At 49.8% G+C, this 17890-nt stretch overlaps 1 protein-coding gene across 1 annotated transcript in view; it reads left to right on the forward strand.

Moving 5' to 3' along the window:
• The window catches only part of TMEM266 (transmembrane protein 266), a 125171-nt gene that overhangs the window by 89558 nt on the left and 17723 nt on the right, over positions 1–17890 (forward strand). The window contains exons 6-8 of the mRNA XM_030317618.1: positions 790–846; positions 1962–2100; positions 5850–5965. Coding sequence (XP_030173478.1) covers positions 790–846; positions 1962–2100; positions 5850–5965 — 312 coding nt within the window. The remainder of the gene's footprint in view (positions 1–789; positions 847–1961; positions 2101–5849; positions 5966–17890) is intronic.

Raw genomic sequence — 17890 nt, forward strand, 5'->3', positions numbered from 1 at the left:
TGCACACCCACATTCTAGTCTTTGGGAAGAGGGAAAGAGGAGAAGGAACCTAGTGCCTACAGGGCTGGGAAGTATCGTCTTTGGCTACGTAACCATGCTAATTATCCAATTATTCTCTAAGAAGAGGGCCACTTGGGTGGCTCAGTCAGTTGAGTGTCCAGCTCTTGATTTTGGCTCAGGTCATGATCCCAGGGTCATGGGATGGAGCCCACGTCAGGCTTTGCACTGGGCATGGAGCTTGCATGAGATTCTCACTCTCTCCCCCCTCATCCTCCCCCTCCCTGCACTTGTGCATGCTCTCTCTCTCTCTCTCTCTCTCTCTCTCTCTCTCTCTAAAATAAAAGGAGAAGAGATTAAAGGGAAGAGGAGTGAACCATTGTCAGTCTGCCACATGCAAAGACAAGGCGAAAGAGGAAAGAGCTTGCATGTTTGTAGATTTGTGGCATGACAGGAGTGCAGGAGATGACTCTGGAGAGGGAGACAGGTTTGAGTGTTGTTTCAAAGGATCCAGGTATATTCTGCACTGCAGGGTGTTGAGCAGGGGCAGGTGGTGGGGAGGGGTTGCACAGATGGTGATGGTGATGCAGACTGGAGCTGAGGCACTTGACCTGTGGTGGAGAGGGCATGTGGTCTGAGAAACACTCAGCAGATAGTGAAGACGGTTCCCATTATTGAATAAGGAGGCAGCGGCCCACCCTGATTCTGAGCTCCAGAATCTTCTCTGCTAGGGGGAGGGGCAGGGGCTGGAGAGCAGTAAACATAACCTCTTCTTTCATTTCCTCTCCTCAGACTGTTCTGCGGATTATAGTACTTGGGATCTGGGATTACATCGAAAACAAAATAGAGGTAAAGGCCAGTGTCCACCCCTACCCCCTACCTACGCTTAGCCATCCTGGGAGCTGGAAAATGCCACTGTCCCACCCACCTCAGGGTGGGAGCATCAAAAAGGCCCTGTCCTTCCCCACTGGATGCAGGAGTCCCTGCGGCTGTGCTGTTGAGGGTCAGGAGGCGGGCAGACTGAGAAGGTTCCTGGCAAAGGGACAGTCTAAAACTTCTCTAAATTCTGCAAAATTTGAAAAGTTATTCTTGAATCATTTGGAAAAGCTGTGAAAAGTGTTTTCAAACAAGTAAGTCCACTCTAAAATGGCCTGGTGGTTGGAGAGCTGGGCAGGAAACCATACAGGCACCTCCCAGCCTGTGACTCTGTAGAGCATCCAGCTGCCCTGCATCATGTAGGGGGTGGGGTGCAGTGGGTGGAGATGAGGTGCCAAGGAAGCCTGGCTGCTGCTGGGGGGTTTGTGCGCTTAGGACAAGGCAAGGTGGTTAGTGTCTGCTGCCCAACTGCTTCCTCACCCCCAACCCCACCCAACATCCACATTTTAGCCTCTTTGGGCCTAATGCTGGGAGCAAACATAGAGGCCTGGCCCATGGAAGTCACAGATCAAGGCCAAGCTGGAACAGGCAGATAGAAGGTCAGGGCCCAAGGCTGTATCGCCCGTGCTGGGCCCCCTCCTCTCCTAGCCCTGCCTCCCTGCACGGTGAGAGACTCAATGCCAGATAGAAATGAGATACAGGCTCTGGGCTCCTGTTACCCCAGGGGAAGGGTCCTGCGTTCAGCCCCCACTGCCAGTGAGGGATTCAGCAAGGCTGGAACAGGAACTCTGGGACGTGGAATGCAGGCCCCATCCCAAGGGACAAGATGCTGGAAGCAACCCAAGGCCATCTGAACAAAGGCTGGGGATGGGCTGAGGTCTCTAAGAGGAAAGAGTGCTCAGGGGCATGTCTGTGAGTGGGAGGTCCCTAAAGACTGAGGACTTTCAGGAGAGGCAGCCACGGATAAGGGTGACCTTCTGATGTGGAAATAGACCTCCTGGAGAAACTGGCCAGCACCAGATGCTTTGCCTGTTTCTGGGACATTCAGGAAGGTGGCCCAGGGCACTGAAATCCAATTCCTCTCACAGGTGTTTGATGGGGCTGTGATCATCCTGTCCTTGGCCCCGATGGTGGCGTCCACCGTGGCCAATGGGCCCAGGAGCCCCTGGGATGCCATCAGCCTCATTATCATGCTCCGGATCTGGCGGGTGAAGAGGGTCATTGATGGTGAGTGGTCCAAATGGGTCGGCAGAGCTGGCAGGGTGGTAGGTAGCTGCTATAGAACATGGAGCTATCAACTAAGGAGAGAGACCATGTGATATGGGGTGGGAGGGAGGGATGACCCCGCCAGCCTCAGGGATTGGAGGATGGAAACTATTGGCAACGGAGAGACCAAGCCTGTCACTGCTCACTTGATGTCATGTGTTCAGGAACCACGCATACTGGCCAGATGTCATGTGCAAACACTTGAGCATTCATTACCACATAACTATTTATGGTATGTCTGGATGGCCAGCCCTTCACGTGAGTGCTCACAGCAGGGCCTGCCATTCTGGGAGCAGTGGCTTTGTACATCCTGAGCGTTCCAACGCACAACTACCCTGGCTCCCTGCTGCCTGCAGACTCGCCACTGGCTTTGTCCAGGTTACTGGTCAAGGTGTTGCTCCCCGCAGGGTCCATCTCACCTGTGTGTCCAGCAGGGGGGTGCCCCTCCCAAGCCTGTCGAGCTGCAAACAACTAGAGAAGGTTTCTATGGGAGCTGCTGGCTTGGTTTGGGTTTTGGCTGGTGCTTCACCCAGTTTTAGTAGCACATGCTCCCATCTGGGTGTCCATCCCAGTGAGTGTCTGATCCATTCCACTTTATCATTGCCTTTGCTACCATCAGAGGCAAGGCCACCCTTCCTCCTGAGCCACCTCATCTAGAGGGCTGTGCCCTGACCCGGGTGGTTCATGTATTTCCAGAAAGAGTGTGACCCCCCCAGAGGAGGGATGCTTGGTTGAAGAGGAGACCGGAAGCCTTGTCCCTGAAGTACAGGACAGGGTACTGGGATGGGATGGGTGGTCTGGGGAGGGGGAAGAGGGTGGAACCAACTCTGGGTTCCAGAGGATGGTCCTTGGACCTCTGGGGACATGACAGGGAGGCCCACTCTCCTCAGGCAGACTAGGCACAGAGCCACCCACAGACGGGCTGGTCTGCCTCTAGGAGGTGGGCTTCTGCTGGAGTGCAGGCAGCTTCAGGCCAGGTGGTCACATGGAGGGGCAAGGCATGACCAGATGAGGAGTCCTAAGCTTTTAAGTTTTTTTTTAAGTAGCAAACCCCTTTCTTCTGCAAAATCTCATGCAGCTACCCAGTGTGAAAACTGGATTAAAAGTGGGGCTGCTCTGGATGACTCGGAGCAGGGCGCCAGAGCCCACCTCCATGCCCCCTCTCTTCTCCCTGGGGGCATCTCTAAGGATCTTCTGGCCCTTTGGAGCACTTTTAAATCACTGGGATAGACTGCTAAGACTATAAACTGTATAGTATATAGACTCTAAAGTTATTCCAGCCCTGAATTTTGGTTGCAAATGACAGAAATTGTGGCTGTGAGAGTACCCCGACAACCTTTGTCAGGGACTAGGGAGCCTGAGGCAGAAAGGACAGACTCATTCTGGGGTCTCATCCCTTGGCAGGGCACCCTTTCCCTGTCCCCACCCCATATCCTACCCAGTTAGCAGTGTGAGGTATGATGTCTTGTCAGGGATCTCTTAATCCAGAATCTTTATCAAACTGAAAGGCCCAAGTGGGAAGGCTTTGAGAGATCATCTAGTCCATTCCTGTCATTTGATAACTGGGGAAACTGAGACCAAGAGGGAGAATTGTCACACAGCAGAGCAGGCGATGAGCCAGAAGTGGAAAGTAGGATTGTTGGCACCCACCAGTGTTCTTCATACATTCACTCACCCCCATCTGCTCAGGGCCCTGCTCTTGGCTCCATTTATGAGAACATCCTCTCCCTTCAGGGAAGGAACAGTGCCTTCTGGCTCTTCTCTGCCAGCTGTGGACAGCTGGACACCCTCACACTGATGGATCTTGACAGCCCTTGTGATACTCTTCCCAGCTGTCCCCTCCCCTTTTCCTGATACAAATCAGGCATTGCTGTGCCACTGGGAGCTGCAGGATAGGCATGTGCTGTGTGCATGTGTGGGCGTTAATTTGTTTCTCTTGCCCTGGGTGTGAACTGGCTTCAGCAGAGATCTGAGGAGGCAGAAGCCGCTTGGTCCAGCCTCTGGAACCTAGAGATAGGTCTGCAGGACATGTGGGCTGCCCTCAAGTTTAGAAGCAAGCAAGAGTTATGCTTTCTCTTCTCTGCATGATCCCTGCAGCAGCCAGAGAACATCTGGAGGGTGAGACACTGTGGGTGGAAAAGGGACTTGAAGAGTGGAGATGTGGAGATTGTAGAATACGGTGGCAATAGAGGCATGTGACTGGGGTTTCTGTTGAGTCAGGAAGAGCTTGGTTCTGTGAGATATGAGAGTGTGAAGGCCAGAGCATAAGGGTTGGGTCAGGAGTTGACTTCCACAGAGCCCAGAGAACTGCCCAAGGGAGGGGCCTATGGGGCTACCACTGGGACCCTCCAATCCAGAGTCTAGTCTCTCTGCTCTGGGTCTCAGTGTGTGCATCAGTGATTGATATGATTGTCTATGAGTAACAGACCCAGAATAACAGGGACTTAAACAAAACAGAAGCTTATTTCTGTCACATGAGAGTCTGCAGGTAGGCAGTCCGGGGCTGATGTGGCACTCTCTGTAGTCAAGATTCCATGCTCCTCCCATTTTGTTGCTCTGCTGCATATAGTCTACTTTACAAAGTCACCCATGGCCCAAGATGGCTGCTCCAGTGCCAGCCATCACATCCTCATTTCAGCAGCTAGGAAGAAGGAAGAGACGAAGATAAAGAGGCGAAAGGAAAGTTCCAGATGCCTTTTCTTTTTAGACATCATTATTAAGATATAGGTCACACACCGTAAAACACCCATTTGAAGTGCACAATTCAATGGCTTTTAGTATATTCATAGATTCATGCAAATATCACCAAAATCTAAGCTTAGAGCATTTTTGCCACTTCAGAAAGAAAGCCCATACCCACCAATAGTCACTCCACATTAGCCTCTCAGCCCTGGGCAGGCACTAGTCCACTTCCTGTCTCTATAGATTTGCATCTTCTGGACATTTCATAGAAACAGAACCATATGATATGTGGTCTGCTGTGTCTGACTTCTTTCACCTTGCAAAAACGTCTTCAAGGTTCATCCATGTGTAGCATATGTATCAGAACTTCATTCCTTTTTATTGTTGAATAGTGCTCCTTTGTATGGATGGAGCACGTTTTCTGTATCCATCAACTGATGGGCATTAAGTTTGTTTCCACTTTGGGCTGCTGTGGACATTCATGTACAAGTTTTTGTGTGGACATATGTTTTCATTTCTCCTAGGTACCCAAGAATTGAATCGCTGGGCCATGTAGTCACTGTGTTTAACCATCTAAGAAACTCCTAAAGAGTTTTTCCAAAGTGGCAGAGAGTGAGGGTTCCAATATTTCCACTTCCTCATCAATACCAGCTCCTGGAAGCTGCTGCATCACACCTCTTTCATCCCATTGTCCATAATGTGGTCTCATGGCTGCCCATAACTGCCTAGGAGACTAGAAAACAGAGTCCTTGCTCTAGGCAACTGTGCACACAGCCAAAAGTAAGGGTGTTATCACTAGGGAAAAGAAGAAAAACAGATATCTCAGTCACCACTGGTTAGGATTCTGGCCCTTTTCTACTGCCTGGATGCTATTGGGTACCTAGACATTCCCCCCAAGCCCTACACCCCTGGCCCCTCTAGGAACTGCTCCTGGACTGAACCTGCTGCTGACTGAATGCTGGGACCCGCCCCTTCCCAGCCTGAGCCCTGCTACTGCCAAGTTCTTCACAGAGCTGTCTCTCTTCCAGCTTACGTCCTGCCTGTGAAGGTGGAGATGGAGATGGTCATCCAGCAATACGAGAAGGCCAAGGTCATCCAAGACGAGCAGCTGGAGAGACTGACGCAGATCTGTCAGGAGCAAGGGGTAATGCCCTACCACTTCCAGTCTGTCCAGGGCTGAGGGCCCTGCTGGTGCCTAAAGCTGCAGGAAGCCAGAGCAGCTGGGCCCCCAAGGACACAAAGGGAGCCTGAGGCCCCGAGAGTGGGAAACAAGTCTCTAAGGTCACTCCTGCTCAGCGCAGCCAGGCCTGGGTGCTTTTGTTTTGGTACCACAGTGACCAGTCAGCTCTCCAACCTGAGCCAGCTGAGTCACCAACTCAGTTCATCAGAGTCTTCTCAGCTCAGTGGTCTCTAGAGCAGGGGACAACTTCTGTCTGCAGAGGTTGTAGGCACCAGTGTGGGCCAGTCACCACTCAGGACCCTCCCCCCCCCCCACCACCGCAGACACCCCAAAGAGGTGTTAGCAGTTCTCTGTCTTCTAGGAGCTGCGGGGAAGAGAAAAAGGTGACAGGCCCTGGGAGACCGTGCTCGGCAGAGCAAGGGGGGCTGGGCAGCTGGGCCAGGGAGAGGGCTTGTCTAGCTGGGTCCTGCAACAAGGCTCCAGAGCTCTGTAGAAACACAGCCTCCAGTGAAGAAATGTTCTAGTACCCAGTGCGCAGGGTAGGAATGCCAGAGAGGGGACTAGCTAGCAAGGTGGTGGAAGGTATGTGAGAGGATGGACTGTCATTCCGGCCTATGCCTTGGCTGCTGGGGAGAGGATACTCCACTGCCCCTGGCCCTGTGAGCCACATAAGCTATGCCCCCGCCCTTAGTGCCCAGGGCCAATCCAGGCATAGAATGCCCCAGCTATTTGCCCCACGTGGGGCTGAGCACTTCTAGCTTGCGGTGTGGTGAGGATGGACACCCCTTGGTTCCCTCCCCCTGCCTCATAGCCGAGCACCCAGGCACTCGCAATGAGGGTCTGAGAGCCGCACACAGCTGTCATTCTTGTCGACCTCATGCCTCATTCATCTCGCACGTGAACACTCTGATGGAGTCAGGTGGAGTCACCTGTCATTCTGACAAGCCCCATGCCATCCCATCTCTTAGCTTTGGTTGTGCTGTGCCCCTCTCCTGAATCCTTACCCCTTGCAAGCTCTGCCTATCGAACTTGTGCACAGCCTGCAAGTCTTTGCTTTTCCACAAAACATGGCACTCCCCCTTCACCACAGCCACTGCTCCTTTACCCGCCAGCCCTTGCTGTTGGCCTCCAGAGAGCATGGGGCACTTGCTGCCATGGGCTGTCATTATTTGCACCCAGGACTGCTTCTCCCACTGAGTGGACTGCTCCACAAGGGCAGGCCTCGCCTGACTTCATGTTTTCACTCAGCCCAGCGCCCCGCACATTGTGGGTCTCCTGGCCCCTCAACCCCAACCTCTCACAGCTGGAGGAAGAGCTGGGGTGGGGGGGAGTGGGAAATCTGTGGAATGTCACCACAAATGGATCCCTAGAAATGTCCCACAGGAACCGGCACACAGAGTCTTCAAAATCATCTCCTTGGAATGTCTGTCAGGGAACCAAATCTTTTTATCTACTTTGGGAACACAAAATGCTTATGGGTGATGAGGGGACATCAGGGGACATAGCCCTCAGCAGCACATTATCCAAGGGATCCTGGGTGTAGGGCGGTCTATCCAGAGCTGTGGATGGGAAGACCAATATCCTAGCCCCTAAGTAGTTGGAGTCAGCTTCATTTTCTCGCCCATACATCTGGTCAGCCAGCACCATCCCAACCTGTGCCGGGCACTAGGAGCACTGTTGTGGAGAGGATTTGGCCCCTACCCTCATGTGGCTCTGGGTGACTCAAGGAGTGTGGCAGGCCCATAAACAGTGGCAATCTGGTGCATGCATGCTTCAGCAGGGACGTGCCTGGGGGCTCTGCATGCCACGGGGACAGGAGAGTGGTGGGTTTCCAGGGGAGCTGACATCGGGCAGGGTCTCTTGGAGACGGATGTCTGGCAGAGGGGACAGATGAGGCACTAGAGTGGCTGTTGTACCAGGGGCGCTTAAGGCCATTCAGAGTATGAGCAGCGGGAGAAAGTAGGAGGATCTGGAGGCAGGCTTGGGAAGGGCCTGCCTGGCTGATCAGGGAGCTTGGGCTCCAGCCTATAGGGAAGGGTGAGGCCTGGAGTGTTAGAAGCAGGGGTAGGAGATCTGATCAGGTTGGAGTTTCTGATGGATCTCTCTGGCTGCTGTTGGAGGCAGGATGGGCGAGGGCAGGAATGGAGACAGGATGCCTGGGTAGAGAGGCCTAGGTTTGGGACAGACAGAGGTATAGAGGAAGAGGGGAGAGGACAGATCTGGGTGACATCCAGGACCTGGCTAGAGCTTAGTCAGGCAGCTCTCAGTCTACTGTCTAATCGGAAAATGAACACTCTGCCTCAGTGGCCACATGATAGACGCCCACAGGGTGCCACATCTGCCCTTCATAAATTCACACACAGCCTCCCAGCCCGTCAGAGAACAAGCTGACCCTACAGCAGCCTCACATCAACACCACATGGGCCACGTAGCTGAGAGAAAACCCTAATGGCAACCCCACCCCCAGCAGTTTCCAGCAGGACTCCTGTCCTGAGCCCCCAGAGACCCCGTGTTCCTGCTGTCCTGGTTTAAGTCACCCCCCACATGTGCCCTCCTTCCTAGGGGGCTTGGCCAGAGGGAGACTCCCTTGGATCCTGCACAGGAAAGAGCCAATAAATAAAGACAGATTCCCTCTAGGTAGTGACATCTGGAAAAGAGATGAACAGAAAGAAACAAACCGTTTTAATTTAAAAAACACCTGAAGCCTGTAATCTTAGTTGAGACAGCAGAAAGAGGCAGCTGGACTGGAATCCCAGCGGCATTCACAGGGAGGCCACAGGGAGGGCCACACGGAGGGCGGGAGGGGGCCCGGTGAGAGCAGAGGAACCATGGATGCTGCTCTCCACTCCACAGGCAGGGCCAGTGGACACCTACCTCATTTCCACCTGTGTTTTGGGACTAGGTTTGAGACTTGACTGGGCTACAAATACCCTTAAAAAATGAGGGTGCTCATGGCGTTATCAGGGCAGCCAACCACTCTGAGAGGATAGCGCCTGGAATGGTTAGGAGAGACTTCAGCAACAGACCTGAGTGCAAAGCCAGCTTGGCCACTTCCTGGCCTTGTAGCTTTGGTCACTGGTGGGACCTGTGTGGGCCTTGGTTTTCCTAGTCTGAAAAAGAGCAATAGTAAAACTCCTTGAAGGATGGTTCCGACATTATGTCACCTAAAACCCGGCACATGATGAATGGCAACTAATGCCAGCCCAGCCCCTCCCTGACATACACCCATTTATTTTACAGTTAAGAAAATTGAGGAGTGGTGACTTTCCCAAGAGTTCACAGTTGATTGAGGGCTTTTAGAGCCAGGAATAGACTCAGTTGTCCTAATGGAATACTGTTCTTTCCCAGCCCACCTTGCTTAGAGTCTTTCTACATTATTTTTCTATTCATATGGTTTCTTGGTGCTCAGTTGAAGGCATCGGCCAGATTATGCACCAGAGTATCTTTAAACCACAGCCTGAGCGCAGCTCTCCCACAGGCACAGACCCAGCTCTACTCAGCTGTCTCAACAGCATTTCCTAAGAGTCTCTTCCTGCTGCGCACCTCCCTGCTACCTCCAACCCCACTCCAGGTCATTTCAATCATCTTTGTCAAACACTCCTGCGTTCTGTCTCCCTGCTGGAATTCTCCTAGTTTAATAAAACAATTTCCAAATCGAATTTGTATGCACTACCTAAAACGTTGAAATTTACCAAACTTCCCATGAAGTGTGTAGAATTTCAGTTTAATGAAACACCAAATTTGCATTCATCCTGCTCTTTCCCCAAGATGTATCTGTGTAAATATTTCTCAAGACTTTACTCATCTTTAGCTCTTTTTAAAATAAACTATTTTTTTAGAACGGTTTTAGATTTATAGGAAAGTCATGAAGATCGTACAGAGTTCCTGTGTATACCCCACACCCAATTTCCCTGCGACCATCTCACATTAATATCATGCATTTCTTACAATTAATAAATCAATATTGGTATGTTATTATTAGAGTCCATTCGTTGTTCCAGTTTCCTTAGTTTTTATCTAACATCTTTTATCTGTTCCAGGATCCCATTCAGGACACCACATTACATTTGGTCATCGTGTCTCTTTAGTCTCCTCTTGGCTATAAAAGTTCCTCAGACTTGCCTTGTTTTTAATGATATTGACCATTTGGAGTACTGGTCAGGTATTTTGTAGGATGCTCCTCAGTTGGGATTTGTCTGATGTTTTCCTCATGACTAGATTGGAGTTATGGGTTTGGGGAGGAAGACCACAGAGGTGAAGTGCTGTAGAGACTCTTGGGTGACACAGTGTGTGGGTTCCTTACATGAATATCTTGTACATTTTATCTTCTGTGCCATGTGGCAGCTCATTTCTTACCACAGGCCACACCCCAGGTGCCCCAGAACCACTTTATGTTATAAATGAAAGCATCCTTAGAGGGCGTCTGGCAGAATCCTAGATTTGGCAGATGGGGGAATCTGAGGCACAGAGAGGGGGAGAGGTGTGCCCAACCTCACACAGCAGTTAGAAGATTAGGATGGAAACAGAAGTCTCTTGTGGTTCATTGCCCTGCTTCCCGTATTTCTATCATCTCTTCTGACTGATGGGCTCAGCTCACCCTGAACAGATTCCTTCTGGAAATCTGGGGCCAGCGGGGAAGGAGGATACTCTGTTGGTCAGTCTTCCCCTGCCTAAGCTCTGGCAGGCCTTCTGCATCCTGCTTCCAGGTTGCTCACTTCTGTGACAGAAGCAGATAGCCTCAGACCCCCAAATTCAACAGTCCTTCTGCTGATGAAAGTTCCTTCTCATTCAGTTGTGTTTTATTCTCTGTCTGAGAGTCCTGGCCAGGATGTCCTTAGGGGTTAATTTTGCTGATACACAGATGGATTCCAGAGGTGGGATGCTAGTTACTATCCTTTGGAGAGATAGCATGAGCTTTAGGTCCCTGTGTTCTGACTGCTTCAGAGATTAAAGCTGTTTTCGATACAGCGGTTAAATCACTGTATATTCTTCTAACTCGTCTTAAGAAACCACTTCTGAAGCTTTATGTACAGCTGTGCGCAGGATCTTGCTCTAATTCTGAAATCTGTTCTGAAGTCCCCATTGTACTTGCTCTTTGCCCTGTAAGCTTTGCCTTTGGCCCAGTGTTAATAGGATCCAACCTGGCTCACAGTCAAAATTTATTTCTTTTCTCCAGGGTCCTTTGGGAAGGACAGAAGGAAGTTCTCTTTCTAAGTTGAGTACCATTCACCCTGAGACCATTAGCAAAAACCCAGGTATCTAGGGCGACTGGAGGCCTAGCCCACAAGGAGGCCAGTGGAGCTCAGTGAACCTCTTAGGACAGTCTCGGGCCCTGGGCAAGCTTCAGTCCCTGAAAGAGGAGTCCTGTGTGGGGGCAGCCTGGAGGGTGGAGGGAGCCCTCTTAGACAAGGAGCCAGCAAGCAAGAATCCAACCTCCACTCCACCAATGACTAGTTTCCCCCTTAATCCCTGGGCCTCCATTTCCTTGTTGGAAAAACGGAGGAAACAAGGCTTATGCCACCAGGATGCTATAAGGATCAGACTAAGTCAAGTAACATATATAAAGTCCAGCCTACCAGAGTCTTTCTGGGAATGTAAAAAAAAAGGGGAGAGAGAGAAAATAAATATACTAAATCATTTGTATAATGGTGGCCATTTACAAATGTGCTTCCATGTACTTAAAAAAATTCTTTTAAGTTTCTTTATTTATTTGGGAGGGAGAGGGCACCTGGGAGGGGGAGAGAGAGACAGAGAGAATCCCAAGCAGGCTCATGCAAACTGCTGAGCTGAAACCAAGGGTTAGACGCTTAACCGACTGAGCCACCCAGGCGCTCCAGTGTATTTTAACTCCCTTTGGCTTTGATGGTCAGAGTGGGTAGGCTAGGTATTATTAACCCCTTTATAGATGGGAAGACAATGTCTGAGAGAGGCCGTTGCTTGCCCAGGCCACACAGTTCGTGGTAGAGGGCCAGGGATGGAACGCAGTGTCAGGGTCTGCTTGCCTACACTAGGCCTGGGGTGTCTGTATAAGTCACTGTCAGGCGGAGTAACACAAGCTGCTACATCAAACAAATATGGAAATGTCAGTGACCTACCACAAGAAGAGTTTGTCTCTCACATCACAGCCCAATGCAGGTTGCAGTGGACAGGGGGTGGTGGGCCACTGTTCGACACAGTCAGTCTGGCCTCCAGGCTCCTCCCATTTTGTAGTTCCTTCTAAGTCCTTGCAGTTTTCTTCCTTCAGCAGGGGAGAAGTAGAGAAGGGGAGAGTAGAGAACTGTGTACAGGTTTTTATTAGCCAGGCTTCTGCCCCCATTTCGTAGATGGGACTCAGTTTCACAGTCACACTTAAGGCACCAGATGCAGACCAAAGTGGTCTATGTGCCCAGCAAGAAAACAGTCACTTGCACGGGGACTAATCCATAAAATGAGGCCCATGGGCTCACGACGTTCTCTACCCCTTTCCCCCATCCCATGGGCACAATCACATCTATTAATCCTCTCTGGATGATGCAAGTCACCTTGACCTTTTTCTGTAAGAAACAGAATAATAATCTTGACCCCAAGCAATAGGCATTTCTGGTGGAAGTAGGCGGTGGGGGGAAGGGCCTTGTCCTGTTCCTCCCTCTCCATCCGCTCCACTTTCAGGTGCAGGGATCATGCAGGGGTCATAACCCACTTGTTAGGTGGTGGGAGGTGATCTGCGGACCTTGCTTGGGACCCAGGATCCCCGGTGCTCAGCACCTCTGAGAGAACGCCAACAGCTGCACAGATTCTCACCTTTGAGGCTGGGCCGCCAACTCAGAGAAGGGCTTCCATGGCCATCAGGAGATTGGAAAGAGCAGAAAAGGGTCCTATCCTGGTTCTAGGGGTGGTGCTTGATCTGACTCATTCCAGAGAGCCCCCCACTTTTCCCACAGAGGCCACAAGTACCCAGCTCAGCACAATCGCCTTTGTTACCTGGATTATTCAAGATCTCCACTGTGGGAAGGGAAGTGTGTGTGTGTGTGTGTGTGTGTGTGTGTGTGTGTGTGTTTAAGCATGGGAAGTGATTTGTAAAACAGCCGATAGCTTTAATGACAAGCCTATTTAGCTGATAAAATTAGCCATCAGAGGAATAACTTATGTTATCCTTTTGCCATAATTTAAATTTATGGCCAACTACTAGTCATCTTCACAATGGATGGAAAGGGGCCAAGGTCGAATTCAGCTTCCCCCTGCTCCTAAATCATTAGTTTGCAACTGTCTCCTGATTTTTATTGTTACCAACAATGGTGAAACTAATGGAAATAAACATTGGATGCCATCCCAATAGCAGATAGGTTTGAAGGCAGGGCAGTCTGTGCAGACAGCACTAATAGGATGGAAGAAAATTATTGCTCTTGCATTAGATAGCATCGAGCTTCTGGCCAGAGTGTGCATTGATCAGGCCAAGGCCGTGTCAAGTGTACTCCACAAACCAGACCATTATAGGCAGAGATGTACTGGGTGTGCCAGCTCTGCCGCCCCAGGGGTCTGGCCCCACCTGGGCATGCATTAAAAGCCCAGCCCCAATGGAAGAGGCCTTGACTCACTCTGTAATGCATGCTGAGGGCTTCCCTGTGGATGCTGGCTGATCTGGTCAGGTTATCTGATAGAAATACTTAGCTAATGATGTGCATTAAGAAGGGCTGTGACTGCACTTTCATTCTCCCTGAGTCTCAGGATGGTCTTTTTTTCCCCCAGGCCAGTTTGCCAATGGAAAATTTGCTTCATTTTGTCATCAGAGCCACCATGTGCCTTTGCCCCTCGAGGCCCAAGGCCCAGGCCCACGTGAGCCCTGGAGAGCTTGGATGTTTCTTCTTAACTGGTTTCAACAGTTTGACCACAGAGTGTCTAGGTGTGCATATTTTGTATTTATCCTGCTTCAGATTCTCTGAGTTTCTTGAATTTGTGGATTTTTTTTTATTATATTGGGAAAGTTCTTGACCATGATTTCTTTACTGATTGTTTTGCTTTATCCTTTCCTTCTCCTTTTGAAATTCTGCTTGCCTATGTTAGGCCCTTTGAGCATGTCTCACATCTCTCTTAGACCTATTTTGATCACTCATTCTCCCTACCTCCCCCCCCCCCCCCGCCTCCTTTTTTTTGGCCATATGTTGCAATATTTTCCTGTAGACCTGCCCTCAAGTCCAACAATCTTATCTTCTACAATGTCTGGTCTGCTGTTAAGCCCATCCAATGGAATTCTCAATTTCATATATTGCATGTTGAACTTCTAGAAGTTCCATTTGATTCCTCTTACAAGTTCTGTTTCTCCACTGAAATGCTACATCCATTCTGTTCATCTTTCCTCCTAATTCAATATAATCATCACAGTTATTTTGAAGTCCTTATCTGCTAACTCAAATATTAGATAAGCCAGCCTTTATGAAAATTCTAAGCAGCCTCTTGACTGTTTTATGTCTTGATAATTGAACACTGGTTGTCTGTGTGTGTGTGTGGGGGGGGGTGTGTGTGTGTGTGTTTGCTTATTTGCATGAATAGTAATTCTTTTTGTGTACTACACACTGTTAATAATGTGTTTTAGAGATTCTGGATTATATTATCTTTCTGTAAAGAGTCGGCCCTCCGGGAATGGGGCATTTCATCAGGGAGCAGGGGATGGCCCTCAAGACAGCACCAGGAGCCACCTGTCACTTGTACTTTATTCCCTCCCAGCTAGGCTCCCAGAGCCAGCACAGAGCTTGTCATAGACTCAGAGTTCAGCTAGTCCATTTGCCTTATTGAACACACAGTAAAACCAAGGTCCAAAGAGGAACAGAGACTCACCCAAAGTCAGAGTGAGGGAGGGGTGAAGGGCTGAGAATTCTGGTGCCTGCCTCCAGCCCTTGCTTTTTCCCCACTTGGAGCCTCCTGCTTTTTCCTGGCCCCTATAGCCATCAACCCCTCTGTATTCTGCTTGAGCCTAGTCTCTTCCATCTTGTCTCTAAGGCTTCGAGTTCCTTGACACAAAGTCTGTGAAGCTAGAAGCCAGAGGCCTGGATTCTGGGCCTAGCTTTGTTTCTGATGCACCCTGTTGACCTAGCTTTTCCCCTGCCCTGTCTCCCAGCACAGAGGCTTCTTCCAACCCTGGAGCCCCAGTTCACCCACTGACTAATGAGGTCCTGATATCCTAGGACCCCTGACAGCCCTTCAGTCAGCTGGGGAAGTACATGTGGCCATGTTCAGTAGAGGAGAAGCAGAAGCCAGGCTCTGAGTGTCCCAGCTGCAATACCCTGACAGCCCCCTAGAGCTGAGCTGAATTGAGCTGAGCTGAGAGCCATTTAGCTATATGCACTTCCTCTGTAGGAAGTCAGTCATTCCTCCTCAGGGCACGGGCTGAGAGCATCCAGCCACTCATACCCTCTGAAGCTTGTAAAAATATGTCCCTCTTCTTCACCCTCATTCCAATCCATGCCCATCCTGACACTTCTACCTCCTACTAGTCACCTTAACCTCCTGTCTCCACTGTCTCCAACCTAGTCCAAATTCTGGTTATCTGGCCTAGGTTGCAGAAATAGCATCCCAGCTGGTATTCCCAGGTCCACCCTGGCCCATCTCTGTCCAATCCTTCACCATGCTGTCAGCACAGTCCTTCCAAAGTGCTCACCTGAGTCACCACAACACCTCCTCCCTCACCTGTCCTTCCGTTCAAAAGATTTCAGTGATTTCCTGTCACTTTTTAAAGGCCGACATCCTAGAAACATCTTGCTGTAGCTAAAGGGCTCTGCCTGGTGTGGCTTCTGTTGATCTCCCCAGGCTCTCTTACCTACCAGGCCTCTGTCTTTTGGACACATCGTGCCTCCCCTGCCACAAGTGCCACCCGGTGTCACCCCTTGAGACTGTCCTGGGAGATCTACTCCCCACAGTGCAGCAGACACGGTCCCCCTCACATGGGGCCACTGAGGACTCACTTCCAAGCTGAGAGACACATTTTCATTCTAAAACACGTAACAGAATTTTAACATAGCCCTCACCATGCTTTATCTGAATGAGTGAATGAATGAATGAATGAATGAATAAATGAATGAATGTCTAGGAGAACTCCCATATACTTGGGGTTCATATCTGTAGCCTAAAAGTTGTTTTAATGTATGTGCCTGTGTCTGCACATGTGGGCTTGGGGCTGGGCAAGCCCTGGCCTCTGGCTGTCTGGCCTGAATTCCAGTGGGACACTCATGGGCAGCTCTATATCAATTACAAGTTATCAATAATGCATCTGCTCAGAGTGGCCTAGAAGGCCATTAGCTGGGCCTACTGGCCCTGATGAGCAGCCTTGGAGAAAGTGGTCTACATATGCCCATGGGAAGTTCAGATCAGCCTGGGAAGGAGGGGCTTCCAGCCCCAGCAGAACTCAGGAAGGTTGCCTCATGGGCCCCTTGTGACCTCTGAGACTTTGCTGCCAGAGAGGTAGCTTGAACTCTCTCCCCCTGCACAGAAGACCACCGTATAATAAGTCAGGGTTGCTTTCTTACCGTCTACAACCAATGGCCCCATGTAAGTACTGAGTTGTTGAGGTCCAGAGTCTGAGCCTAGACTGAAAGCAGAAATAGGGCACAGTGTGTGAGCAGGTACAGGGCTCAGTGTGTAACCATGGTTGGGGCTCACAGTCAGAGCTTAGTGTGTGAGCAGGATCAGGGCTCAGACTATCTCAGCTTTGGGCTAAGATTGGGGCTTGGTCTGAAACCACAGAATTGAGCAGAGCTGATTAGTTTCATTCATTCATTAATTCAACAATAATTATTGAGTGCCTTCTCTACACCAGGCAACAAAACAGTCAAGAACTCTGCTCTTACAGAGATTATATTTTATTAGGGGGGCGAAGGTGGCAGTGCTGTGCTAGAGCCCTCATCCCTGACAGCCACTTTTGTACATGTCTTCCCAATTCTCCATGACATTGTGTTGGTAGTTTGAAATTGGCTATGGTGGAGTATTTACACCACAGAGATTGGCATTAACTACCCATCAGGACTTTTTTCTTTCTTTCTTTCTTTTTCTTTTAACCATCATACCATCACTGCAGTGGGAGGGGAAAACCAAAAGATAGTCCTTAAAGAAAATGATGGAGTGACTACACATATTTGTATCATCTCCTTTCCCAAACTCCACTAAAATCATTATTTAAAAAACCATAAACACATAAGAATTAAGAAAGTGTCTCTTTAAGTCCTGTCCATAAGGACAAAGAATATAGAGACTTAAGTGGATTTGAGAAAAATAGTGGATGAGAAAGGGGTAACCGATCTAGCAGAATGGAGAATTTATAATTCAAGTGCCTGCAGAGGATAATGAGGGAAATGGGCTAATTCTGCCCTCAGAACCCTTGAGAGTTTGGGAAGAAAGGAGTGATTGGGAAGCTGACCAAAGGGAGAGGGGTTGGCTAAAAGCCTGTACACACAATATTTGAGCCCCTTAGGCCCCATCCCAATCCTGAACAGCCAGGAGACCACACACCCGCATCCTACAAGAATCATAGAGGTTTTTCCTCTGGAGAAACTGAACCAGAGGGCTCTGCAGGTGGTCCCTGGGTTAGGCAAGGGTCAGAGAAGGGGTACAGGGCTGAAAACGAGGATTAAGTGATAATCCTTCCATATAATGATGGGACCCTTTGCCCCATTCCCTTGCCCTGCTCCCAGCACAGAGGCTGCCAGAGGCTGATGAGCTCTCTGAAAAACTGAGTGGTCCCAGAGACAAAACCTGTGGACACTGACATTGGGAGGTTGTCCCAACGTCAGTCTCCTACTTGACCACCCTAATGTTAACTAATGCTTTAATTGTGCATTTCATTTACACCAAAAGAAAAATAATAAAATATTAAAATAGATTATAAAATATCAGAAGGTGATAAGTCCAATGCAGAGAATTCAA

The sequence above is a fragment of the Lynx canadensis genome, chromosome B3 (genome assembly GCF_007474595.2).
Source record: "Lynx canadensis isolate LIC74 chromosome B3, mLynCan4.pri.v2, whole genome shotgun sequence".
NCBI lineage: Eukaryota > Metazoa > Chordata > Mammalia > Carnivora > Felidae > Lynx > Lynx canadensis.